A 13,657-nucleotide genomic window follows, 5' to 3' on the forward strand; every position below is an offset into this window, starting at 1 on the left:
CAGTGATCTTCTGCACAATTTGGCATCTTAATATTTTTACACTTTGGTCTAAATGATTTATGCTTCAGAGTTGTAAGTACTTTTTATTTTAATGTATGTGATCGCTTTCTACAAATTTCAAAGACTTGTTTTGTAACAGACTACTATCTGTTTGGATTAAGCTACAGAGTAGCTGGCCTACTTTTAAAGGCTACCACATATTCATCAGACATAGATGTAGTTTCAAAAGCAATTGGAATTCCATGGAATAATATATCTTTATCCTACCATGAGACATGGAATATGTGCCACACAAGACTAAGCTAATTGGGAACAAAGGGAACTACCTCTTTAAATTCCCACCCAGTAAACCCACTCCCAGGTATTACCCAGCATTTGAGAAACCAACATAAATAAGCACAACTAGTTTGGTATGGTATTTCATATGGCAGGCTCATGCGGTATTCCTAGTGTGAACGTCATTGGTATTTTTAAGAGGGACTGCTAAAAGGATGTAATAATTACAGGCACACGTTCCAAAAGTTCACATACAAGAAATGTACATTATGCACAGGAAGATGCTGAAAGCAGTATATTTAAGCCTAACATGCAGCTTTTGGGCCAAATTCAATCTGGCAAGTGCTTCCAGCCAGTCTCATTCCTGTGATAGAGGAGATGGGGAATAGCTGAACTGTAAGTAAATGTATCCAGGTAGCCAAATGCCTCCTCCTGCCTGCACAGGTTGACATATTTAGGGCATCCATGGCTGTTGCTATAAATGGCTGAGAGACCAGAGGGTAGCAGGAGCAAGGCCACAAACCCTCAGCCAGCCCAGACAACTGCCAACACTGGCTCGTCCTTTCCAAGGCTCTGAAGTGAGTGAAAAATATTTGAAAAGTGTGGTTCACACCAGCTTTCAAAGTAGTCCCCTGTCACTACTGAAACTAAGAGGTGGAAAGAGCAAAAAAAAAAACATAAGGAGATTTCATGAGGATCATATTGATGAGTATGTTTTATTAACTACAGTATGGCTGTATGTACTGGGTCTGGCTGGGATGGAGTTAATTTTCTTCATAGCAGCTTGGATGGTGCTGTGTTTTAGATTTGTGACCAAAACAATGCCGATAATGCTAGCATTTTAGTCATTGCTGAACAGCATTTGCACAGCATCAAGGCGCTCTCTGTTCCTCACGCTGCTGCCCCCCACAGTGAATAGATTGGGAGTGTGCAAGAAGATGGGAGGGGACACAACCAGGCAGATGACCCAAACTAACCAAAGAGATATTACATGCATTAATAACGTCATGCTCAGCAACAAAAAGGGAGAGGAGAGGCTTTCAGGAAACTAGCCATCTTTTGCTCAGTAACTGGCTGGTATCAATCTACCCTTGGGAGGTGGCGAGTGATTGCCTTTGCATCACTTCTTTTATTTTGTTTCTCTCTTCTTGCACTTCTCTTTTGCTTATTAAACATTTGTTTTATCTCAGTCCACAAGTTTTCTTTCTTTTACTTATCCTTTCCCCCTCCCCTGTCCCACCAGGGGAGGTGAGTAAGAGCAGCTGTATGGGTCAGTGAGCGAGCAGGTACTGGGGTAAACCCACAATACTGTGCTATGCTATTATTATATGGTATAGTTTCAATCTTATAAGATGCCTAGAAATGAGGAAGAGGGGTGACAGGTGCTTACACCTGGCATAGGTTGCAGTAGATCTTTTTTTCAGTCAGCAAGGAATCTGCCTTATAATGGTCCCCCACATCTGACTGATGGCTTCCGAGTCATCTAGAGTTAATGTGTGACAAAGACTCTGGAACTGGTCAGGGGAAGGTCACAGCTAGAGGAAACTACAACAGAGAAGAAGTGGAAAAAGATGCTATCTCAGATTTTGTATGTACATCAGAAGCTCTTTTTAAAGGGCATCTAGATTTAGGTACCTTCTTTTCCTCTTTCTCTCTCTCTCCCTCCTTTTCTACTAGGCTTTAAAACTTTTTCAGAGCACAAGGGAAATAAATCTATTAAAGGGGAGAAGGATGCAAAGGAGTGGTCAAGAAAACAACTTCCATTTTAAACATGTGTTTCATTTCACACATCCGTCTTCTTTCTGACCCTATTGATTTCAGTAAGTTAACCCAGCTCACCACACGTCTGGACTACTAATGAACTTCAAACTCTTTTGGAGGGAAAATTCTTCCGGAGTTCTGTGCCTTCATAATTCGATAAATGGCAAATGTCCTGTATGTATACATCCTCAGAAACAGTTCACTCATATATGGGATGGACAGGATCTTGTTTTTATAAGCCTATGCAAATGAATGGATACCAGCAACATAGGAAGGATTGAGCCATAAAGCTGTTGTGGACTAGCGCTGGTGCCCTCCATGCCATTCTAGATCAGTGCAAACTAGCATTAACAACACTGAAGTGTATTAAAGCAGGAAAAGAGGAAGGGGATTTTGAAAGGGAATTGAGACATTAAAGAAGATGTGGAAGTGAGGATGAAGTAACTGAAGATGTCCATTCAAACATGGTGGATCTGTGCTAATTTATAGCAGCTGAGAACCAACCTGTCTTTGCTAAAAGTGGGCAAATTAATGGACTAAACTTTGCATGGCTCTTTCTTTGAATTCAACAATGAACTCACATCTATGATTCTTGTGCCTTTTTTCTGATCCTGCTGAAGCTTCCAGGCATCCAGGCCATTAGCATGAATACTACGAGTAGCTCTGGATCCAGTGTCTCCTTCTGTGTCTACATTCCCATTATTCTTCTATACTGATCCAATTGTGATTGCCTAAAGCAGCCAGAAAAGCTTTTGTACTGCTACACTAGCAACAGTCTAAATCTTTTTCTAACTATAATGCCTGCATATTTTTTCCTCTGATATTTATTAAGCCCCTTGAGACATTATATAGCTTCAGCATACCCCCTTTCTGACTTCATGCTATCTTCATTCCTTTGTATGCACATTTTTTTTCTCCTCCTTCTACTGCATTTCTTCCAGAAGTCCTTCCCCTACTTCATTACTACTCCCCACCAGCATCTTTGCAAATCCATCAGCATCCAGAAGCTGACTGCAAATATAAAACGATGGATGGGAGATGAGAATTGATTTTTTCACCTTCCCATCAAAGAGGTCTCTCCATTATCTTCAGGCTAAATAGTAGCCCAGTGTCTTCATCTATGCCACAAAATGAACTGACCTACTTATAAGGCTGGTCTCCCTCTTCCTGTCCACATACACCTGCCTCCCAAGATGCTGAGAATGAATAAGCAAAGGCCAATACTGTTTGCAAAGCCGTGGCCTGCTCCACTGTGTTCTGTAAAATGGTATATTAGACATTGGTATATATGGCTCCTAGGCTGTACTCTGCAGTATGGTAGCAGAAGTTGAACGCAGGTAACCAGTTCTGTTGCATGCTCGTTCTGTTGCTTTCCTATCAACCCACCTCCTCATTCAATAGAAAACAGGGTTTCCTCTCAGTCACCGCACAGTGGTAAGATTGTTGCTACCACTATGACTATGACTACAACTACTACTATTAGAAGCAGAATTTCTTAATTCCTGTGCAAGTTTCCCCTCAAATGGGAACACAGGACCCAAATTATTTTCCCCATATTCTTCACTGGAAAAAGATGTATGGAGTCATCTCAAATGCATATAAAAGGAGAAATTTCAAAGCATCTCCTACTGTCATTTCAATTCTATAATTAATAACAGTATATGCAGAATGGCCGTCCACACCATTTTCTCGCACTCATACATCCCAAATCAGAAAGAGAAAAAGAATGTCCCCTGATACAAAGTATCTATGTACTGCTATATCATTTCCCATAATTTATGTTGCATTACTGATGTACAGAATGCCATACTTGAATAATGTAACAGTAAGGCTCTTACAGAAAGCACTAGCACCAGCTTTTACGTGTGTCTATAAAGACAAGAAAAATATATTTCCTAAGTCCAGCAGTTTTCAAACAATATATTTTCAAGTTACAGGAATGCTCACCATGAGGAATTTAAAATTGAGGTGAGAAAAGGGGGGCACAACATTTCTTCTAAAATGTTAATGAGATCCTGCCTTATAAAGTGAAAATAATCAACGAATCTGACATATGAACAAACATTATGAATATTCAGGAAGTTTATGCTGCTGGTTCAACATTTTCTGAGAGTGTACAACTTTTGCACTGATCACATAAGCTATTATTTCTCTTTTCATCATAAGTACACTCTACTGTGGTGTCGGTGTGTTGTTGTAACATATGCATTGAATTGCAAGTATTGTAATTCATCCAGATGGCAGGAAGCTTTGGAATTGTTACTCCTATGGTACAGATGTTTAACAATCTAGCCATATGGCTCCAATAAGGCAGTCTTTTGAAAGATTACAAAAACTGCACTAGCCATGCAGCCTTGTAAATTTGAGTACAGTCCTGAGGTATGGGTGTTCATATTGCTACAACATAAAAGTATACATGGTACTATGAAGTTGGCATGTCTATTGGAATTACAGAATTTATGAAACATTATTTAAAATCCTGAAAAAGAATCAGGTCCCAGATTTGCATCATTTCATCAGGTCAGCTATTACAAAACATTCCTCATTTATTTCTGAAATTCATTAAAGGTGTCAGACATAGGCTAGCTGAAAAGATGGGTAAATAACTACATGCAAATATCATAATGTCCCTAACCTCTGGCCTCAGTGAACTACCACTCTAGGTGACAAATTGAGATTCAACCAGTGAGACCAAGAATTTCTTTATAAAAAGATTTATCAAAGTCAAGGAGCCCTGATGATGCTTGTGGCAATTGTAATGTGGAAAGCTGAATGTTGAGAAACAGTCTGAGATCAATAATATCTTGGCCAAGAAGGGAAAGAACCATGAAATGGTCAATCTGTAACTCTACTGAATTTTGGCAGGTTTGAATGACAGATAAATGGCAGCAAATAAGATTGTTAAATCACTAATCCTGTCATTATTACATCCTGTCACACTGCATAGATTTATACATTAGAAAAAGAGTGTAAGGTATGAGAGTGAAAAATAAAACTGTTAAAAGCTAAAATATCTCAAACTATGAAGAAAGGTGAATTCCCAACTTTGCGTTTCATGGTTGTTTTTTTCTGCCAAAAGGTCAGATATAAGTAGATGCTGCTTGCAGTCCCATCTTCCTTTTCTCTCATGCTTTGGTCTCTGACCCTTTGTCACCTAGAAGAAACATCTCTTTTATATAAATCTGTTGTGTAAGAATAAGATTAAAATGGACAGACTGAACAAAGCATTAGTCTCTCAGACAAAAATGTATCCATTTAGCACACAGGGGATCTTTCCACCTGACATATTCTTAAAGGGAAGTATTCAATTACCATCTACTCAAAGGGTAAAAATCATGAAAGAGTCATGTAATATTCCTTTTCTTTTTCTTTTTTTGTGCAGCAAAGTATTCAGAGATGCTTTATCTACCACAGATACTAATCTAGGCAATATAATTTTAAAACATCCTTATGAAAACCTTGAAGGGCAGTTGAACCCTGTGGTTGTTCAAAAAAAGACTTTTCTGCAGTTTATGCATTTGCTTTGCCAAAAGCTTACCTTAGCATACAAAGTATAGTAAATCATAGTTACTCTGATTTACTACCCAAACTACGTTGTTTGTTTTCAGGGACAGATCAGTGAAAAGCTATGTCATGTGTAAGAACATTCAGAGAAGGTGAATCGTTTTGCAAAACTACCAGAATGGTAGCAACCATTTCTAAGACATCAATGGAAAAAAAATGCAGATGTGCATTTGCAGCATTTTTCAGGTGGTATCTTTTGAATACCATTACAACCCAAAAATATTCCAAGCCCTTCATAGGCACAAAGACAATTTCATACCCCAAAACTGTTTCGCCTAAGTACTAATGGGCTGGCCAGATGTAGAACTTACCAGTCAACAATTTAAATTATTTGACCTTGTGCCTGAATCCCACATTTTATAGGGCAGTAGCATATATAGATCTCAAAACGGCAAAGACGACACCAGAGAAAGAGTGGCAGAGCAAGAAGCTCTGGGTCAACCTGATTATTTAGAGCTGAGGGTAGATTTTATTAGACCTAATCCATTTAGTAAGTCCCAACAGGAGGACAAAGATAAAAACGTATATCTGACATTCCTTTAAAAAATAGTAAATGAGAAGGGAAAAGATCAAAACAGTAGCTGAAAGCCTTCACTCCTGCTTTAAAAGCCAAGAAACAGTCATTAATAGAGATTTAAACTCAGCCTTCTCTAGTCTAAACATGTCACTGTTAATTACAAAGCTATTTAACTTTTGCAAGAAATAAAGACTGCTATTAATGAAAGAAGAACCAATTAGCCTTTAATCTACACACTGGTTTTTTAATCAAACTTTCTTTTGATCATCAGACTCACTGCGGGATGTATTCTCTCCTCCCCGTGTTGTAGTGGCTTCCATGATTGCTAATGGAATAGATTTTGAAGGGCTGGCTGAGTGGGGAGAACCTTCTCTGCAGGGCTGGAGCTTCCTTCCCTTCAAGTCAGTGGGGCTTAGCGGAAGCACACTCATTTCCGAACCATGGCACCCTACGACAGCATAGGCAAGTGGAATGATTTTGATGGTGTCTCCTGACCTCTCTCTTGTAGCAGCTGCCATTAAAGGAGCAGGCACTGAACATGTCTAGAGGAATGTGGGACAGGAGTACTAGACTACCTTGTTAGGAAACAGCAGAAAATACCACTTTAAAGAAAAGAAAGAAATGGGAAAGGGGAGGTAAGGAAAGAGGCAAAAGAAGGGACGTGCCTCCAGGAATGAAAATGGAATTCACCGCTGACTGCAAAGAATGATGAATGGGAGAATTTGCTTGTTGGCACAGGAACATATTGTGGAAAACCAAAGCAAAACAGAACTAATGGGACCAGGGCTTGATGTGTTAGAAACAAAAGGGATGACATGAAAAGGATCATATTAGCTAAATATTGTTGTGCCTTCAAACTGTTGGTTGCATGGTCAGAGAGTTTCAATGAGGTTTTTTTGTCTGGGTTTTTTTTTTTGTTTGGGTTTTTTTGGTGTGGGTTTTTGGTTTTTGGTTTTTTTTTTTTTTTTTTTGCTATGTGGCTACTTGTGGTATCAAAACAATATGACCAAGTATCTAGAATCCATCATGACTGAGAACTTCTTCCTTTACATCATTTCTCTCTCAGCTGCACTTGCTGCTCAGATCTCCCGGGAAGGAGGATACATAAAAAATGTCCCTGAGGCATGCACTTTGTATTTATGACCATGCAGATAATGAAATATAAGAACCTGACTCTTACATTCTCTCTGTTGTTTACATGTGTGAGTATTATCTGCACTGTGTCAAACATGAAAATCCTGGTCTGACGGGATACCTGCTGCCTGTTTTGCATTAGCAAAACTTGGGTGTATGCTGTATGCTGTTCTTTCTCCATAATATAAAGACAGCAGCAGAACTCTTGAGTATTAATACTAACAAAAAAGCACTTTAAAATAAATGTTAATATTCCTCAAAGAATCAGAAAGTCTGCAGAGTTCTCCTGTTGTTGCACCCAGTATGGCAATTAAAAAATAAAAAATAAAAATATCAATAGATCGCAGACAGAAAAGTGAAAATAAGTATGTTCTGCACCGGACAGGATTTTGAGTCACAAAATTCAAGTTGTTAATAAAAGTATTTGGAACAACTGCTAAAACGATATTGACACTTGAGAAATCTAAAGATAAGAACATACTTAATATAGGAAGGATTTTAGCAAAGACAATAGGTTACATGAAATGTTTTTCAGGACTTGAGTAACAGCACTTCGCACTTCAAAAGGTCAAATTATTACTCTTTCCGTAAAATAAGGCTAATTCTAATGCTTTATCTCAAAGGGCTGGTAATTTTTCACAGTCCAAAGCCCCTTTAAAGTAACCGTTTGGCATAAAGGTAATTTAAAATGAGATTAGGGTCCATTCATGTTTTTAAGGTGCTCATATATTACCATAAAAGTACAATATAGGTACTCAGATAAAAACACCAACAGAACTAGATAGAAATAGCTTTAAAGCACTGTGTCAAGATATTTAAAGTTAGCTGGATACTTGTATCATGTTCACATTTAAATTATTCTGTGGCATTTTAAACTTGTCAATAAAATTTGGATTCTGATGTTGATCAAAACCTTCTTGTATTTTTCTTGTGTCATAATCCCATTCTAACAAGATGTAGACAAGAGATCCCCAGCTCCACTCTCCTTTTGAGCAAAGTATAGCAAATGCGTTCTGTCTCAGAATACTTAGAAAGCTGCAATACTGAAAACACATGACGTTAACACGCAGGACATTTTTAATTAACAAAGCTTTTAGGTGTTGCTGAAAGATCTATTTTGCTTTTTGTCCCCCTCAGACTGACCTAACACACTCCAGAGCTTTTTATTTATTTATACAGCGCAATTAGGACAAAGTTCTTCTGGCATTGGCGAAGCTTTAAACAGAGCAAAATTATTGACAGGAACCATGTAAAACACAGTGAGATTTTAACTGTTCTTACCTGAAGTAAGAACTTTCAAAGTTAAGAGGCAGAAACTTTACACTGCTCCTTAAACTATGTAATAGTTTATTCCTAAGAGTATTCTCAGTTCCCCTAATTCTTTAACATTAGGTCATACTTGCATAAATTACTCCCCAAAGAAAGGTGTGATTCAAGAAAGCACTCAGGAACTTGATTCACTCCCTCCCCAATGATTTCAGCAAAATTTTACTTATGCATTTCTATATGCATTTACTATATGCATTTCAAGCACATACCTGAAATGACCTGAAACATTCTGTATCTGTAATTCTGACTGAAATCAGTGGGACCTGAAGGTTCTGAGCAGCTCTGAAAATCAGCCTGTCATATTATTACTGCAATACATCTTTAATTTGTCTACAGCTCCTCCAAAAATTACTTTTAATTGTCATATGTGAATCAAAGCTCTGTACATACGTATACAGTAGTCTCCACTTTCATAATATCCAGGGCAGCACTGAGATCTTCGCCGATACATAGTTCTCAGTCCTCTTCGATATGCTGTTTTATAACTTATTCTAAATTGCAAGACAGAAAGCCATTTGACAATATTGAAAATCCATGTGTACTGTTGGAATTATATTTGTGTTAAATTATAGTAAGGATAGGATTCAATAATTATTTTAAAATGCATGAAAGCTTTTGATATTAAAAGCCACAATAAAAAAAAAATCAATACTTGTTTTGAAACTTGAAATATAACTTGTATTATAAACACAGTACTCATGACAGTCAATCACCGTAGCCCTTCCTAGGACTGCTATCTTAAAACATTTCCCCAATCCTAAAGCAAGGGCAAGGAGCTTCTTCAAGAATAAATGATTCATTTCTGCATATCAGCAAGGTCAGCTATCATCAATGGAATTAACAGAATCTTCTACGGAGACCACTGTGTCAGCATGCTACACAAGAAATTACCACAATGGAAACTGCTCTCAATACACAAAATGTGAAGTTAACCCCAAGTGATTTCCTTCTACTTGCTAACCCTTCCAATGCCTTGCAAAATGACATTATAGTCCCAGTTCAGTATTTAAAGCATGTTTTCCCCACCACAATATGTAGTCCACAAAAATTAAGGTGTTAAGCATTCTGTAGCTTTTCTAGACTTATTCATAGCATTGGCAATGATACCACATTAGAAAAGTAATATTTAACAGAGAATATTTAACAGCAAACACTTCAAAAGAGCTTTGTTCATGTTAGTTTATTTGAAATTACCTAAATTGAACAAATCTATTGTCCCTCATGTTAGATAAATTGCTCAAATTTACTCTGCTGCATTTCAATCTATACGACAGCCCAGAAAGCTCTGCACCTCTGTTCAATTCCATACATTGTAACCATACATTGTAACATAAGCAAAACCCCACAGACAGACTGGGATGGTGCTGGACAACCTCTTGCTACTGAATGCATCAAAGTTAAGGTACAAATTAGCTAGCTAAAACTCCCTTGAAAGATTGCGCATATTAGTGGATGTTTATTAGGATACTTTTCTCCTTGGAATCAGAATGAATATAACAGCGATATCTTGCAGCCTGAGAAAAATTAACTCTTTGGTATCAGCTTTCATTCAGTGCTAGAAATGGACCCATCGTCATTCTACCTGGTTTTCAGTACAGATTTGGGTGCAGTATTTCAAATATGGATCCATTTCTAATTATCGCTATCCCTCAAGTGCCTGATTCTTCACAATTCAGGAGCTGCAGGGACTTCCTACCATAAACCTGGACATGCACTGATCACTCGGAAAACATAGTTGCTCATGTTTGGTCATGTAATAAACACTTCCAATCACATGGCTGGGTGAATGGCAAGGAAGCATGCTCCTGAATGGCCCCATAAGAGACTGACTACCACCGATCTCACTCAAATTTCATGAAAGAATCTCTCTACTTCAATCAATGCCCTAGAATGCCAAACACCCTGGCTATTGTACTAAAATACATCTTTCCATACATATCTATATTAGAGTACCACAAAAGTTTGGATAAATAAAAAGTATGTGAGGAGATAAAAAGGCAAAATAAAACTAAAATTTCTGGGGATTAGCTCTTACCTATGTCTAGTGCACTTGAACCAGTTCAGTATGTCAGTACATCTTGTATAATAGATCTGATCAAAAGGATGAGCATAAGATTCCTGTATTGTCACAGCATAGCTAGGAATAGACAAAGAAAGAGAGTGAAAGGCTGTTTGTTGCAACACAAAAATCTTCAGTTCCCTGTATATGCTATTCATCTAGCTCCAGTATGAAAAATAATTAAATCAATAATCTTAGAAACTTTGGGCATTACCAAAAACCAGAAAAGGGCTTTCTTCAACCACAGCTCTTCCTGAAAATTTTGGAAAAGTTTCTAACTTGGGCTCCATAACTAAAATAGGCATAGAGATTTCAGTCTGAGTAATAAACCATTCCCTTCTGGAAAAGAAACAAATGTTACTAAAATCCATAGTTTTTAAAATGTCTCAGTTGCCTTCCTGCCTAGGACTGTTAATTTTTGCTTGTATTCTGCAATGCTAGTAAGAGCTCATTTAACTTAGCACTGCTGCATTTTACCAGCATCATGGGATGCTCACACTTCATTTTATGATGAAGCAGCATCATTACTTTATATATTGGGTGCACCAATCAAATAGGAACATTTGTAAAAGTTGAAGAGTGTTTATTTTTCTGCTGCACAAATTTAATCCTTTTAATTTGTAGCAGAAATAACCTCAGAACTATCTGAAAATTGTAACATGAGGTAACTGGTATCTAGATTTGGAACACTTTGATGTACAGTTAGAATGGGATTACCTCCCTTTGTACAAATGGATGGATATAAACAAAAACTGAGCAAATTGATTAGAAATCACAGAGCTCCAACGATACTAAGAATTCAGCAATCTCCCTCCCAAAACACTACTTATTCATGCAACAGGTACTATATGAATTACTATGATTACATTGAAAGTGTCTGGGCCTTTCACATTATATAGGAACACAAATCTCATTGACTTGTTAGTGTCAGTCATTTTAGAACATTGTATTGCCCTATAGTAAGTATATGCACTGCTTAAGAGACTCATAATCTCAGGTTCTGATCTGGAAACAAGCTCTACTTTATCAGATCTACAATAGCTTTGGAGAATGATACCAAAATCATTCTTGGCAGGGTCAAGACCCAGGAATTAGATCCTCGAAGTCATTCATTATATCGATTGTCTTAATCCTCGAAGTGATTTCCTTCTCATCAGTGGGACTGCTGATGTGATTAAGCCCTGTGAGACTGTACCCATAAGGTAATACCAAAATATTTGCTTGGAGAGTGTGATTGGCTTGGAATCGAAGACTGGACTATTACTGCCCTGCTTATCATACCCCTCCTAGACAAGCCAAGATTTTACTAGATGTTGCTTTTGCCCTCTACCAGTTTGCTGGGTTTGACAAGTAATGTTTTTACTTCCACTAATGCCAAAATGTAAAATATTTACAATGCTCATTATTAATGTAAAACAGTAACACTCACAAATCTTGATTATTATTTTATGATCCCGTTTGTTATCCAGCAATTGCCCTAACAATCTTTTCCCTTTGATTTATTAACATCTAAGTAACAAAGTCATCTTGGTCAGTACAACAAATCAATTTTGGTATTTAATTTTTGTTTCTCCTTGATTGGGTCTCTAGGCTGCTGACTTTCTTCAGACAAAATCAATATTTTATTCCTGTGCTCTGAATGCACTTCACCTCATAACACAGACTGCAAAATCCTATTCCTGTATAGTTTTTGCTTTGCAGTTACATTACCTACAAACAGGTAATTCTCTAATTAAGGCCTCTAAAATCAAAACATAGTGCCATTAAAGTATGATTCCATTTTTACTCTTGTTAAGGAGTTTATTTTGTTAAAGTGTACAGTAATTCATATTTGTGTGGAACTAAACCACAGAACAGAACTGGAAATTTCAAAAGTTAAACTTAAGAGTACAGGAACTTTAGCCTCTGCAAACAGACCCTGCATGAATGTGCACCCTATCAAAGCTAGTGGCTTTCTATGTACTCAGAACTGTCCTGCACAGATCCACTTTTAGGACTAGGACACTGTAACAATAGAGAGAACAAGAAATACCAAGGCCTTTAATTCTCAGTGCTTTCATGCAGATACTCTTTGATGCTGACACGAATTTGGCAGATACAGCCACAAAGTTCAGGACATACAGAATAAGCATGCATGTTGCAGCAGGAAGGGCTTAAAACTTAGTCGAAATCTTTAATAGTCTTGCTTGACAGCAACCAGAAAAAAACAAGACTGAACAAGACCAGCATTTCTCTAGGTCTCTCCATGATAAATTAAAATACATCTCTGCAGTCCTCTAGCTGAAACTATGGAGGAGCTTTCCAAAGTACAGCTGAGCAGACAGCTAACAGAGGGGTATGTGGTCTATAGCTCTAGCTTTAGAACCAATTCTTTGGGATGATCCAAATCCTCAAAGTCACTCAGAAGTACTATTTCTTGTGAGGCAGGGTGGTATTTAGCAAATTATGGCTCTTATTTTGCCCTTTAAATGTAAAAATCTGAAACAGCTATTAAAAAAAAAATTGGCATGTTATACATTACCTTTCCCAATGACTACAGACATTTGGATCATCTGGGTTTAGGGACAGAGCAGTTTTGAGCAGAAAAGACAGTATAAGCCCTTTTAGAATCCACTTGAATAGCATATGCGCCATCATTGCTGTATCTAGGTAAAGAAAAGAAAGTATAGCCATTAAAGACAATTTTGAAGAAAACATCCTTCTAGGCCTTTTCATCCTTGCTTTTGTGCAAATCCAAATACTGTGGAGTTATTTACTAACTGAAATACTTGAAAAAGCAATCAACTAAAGAGTAAAATTTTTAAAAAGTGCAAATGCATTCTAAAAGGAATTCATGCGTTTAAACCTACTAAAACCAATTAATTTGATGATTAAGCTACCCAATTGATTGATAGCCCCAATGATTCTTCCAAAGAACATTTCTGATACTGATCATTTCTATGGCTGTCTGTCTGTACCAACAAAATAAATAACTGAGGTATTAAAACAATCTATTCTTCCATCAGCCTATAGGCAAA

The 13,657-nt window shown here is 37.4% G+C and overlaps 1 protein-coding gene across 11 annotated transcripts in view; it reads right to left on the minus strand.

Annotated features, from left to right (window-relative positions):
• Nucleotides 1-13,657, minus strand: part of MEGF11 (multiple EGF like domains 11) — a 294,330-nt gene that overhangs the window by 203,774 nt on the left and 76,899 nt on the right. For 9 of the 11 annotated variants that reach the window (XM_030015419.2, XM_030015424.1, XM_030015421.1 and 6 more), the window contains exons 3-5: nt 13,162-13,285; nt 10,617-10,718; nt 8,972-9,072 (exon numbers count right to left, since the gene is read on the minus strand). In XM_030015419.2, the coding sequence (XP_029871279.1) occupies nt 8,972-9,072; nt 10,617-10,718; nt 13,162-13,277 (319 nt within the window). In that variant the 5' untranslated portion in view covers nt 13,278-13,285. Of the gene's footprint in view, nt 1-6,395; nt 6,464-8,971; nt 9,073-10,616; nt 10,719-13,161; nt 13,286-13,657 lie in introns of those variants that run through there. The other 2 variants (XM_030015426.1, XM_030015425.1) reach the window with 1 other exon arrangement.

Source organism: Aquila chrysaetos, chromosome 5 (assembly GCF_900496995.4).
Source record: "Aquila chrysaetos chrysaetos chromosome 5, bAquChr1.4, whole genome shotgun sequence".
Taxonomy (NCBI): Eukaryota; Metazoa; Chordata; class Aves; order Accipitriformes; family Accipitridae; genus Aquila; species Aquila chrysaetos.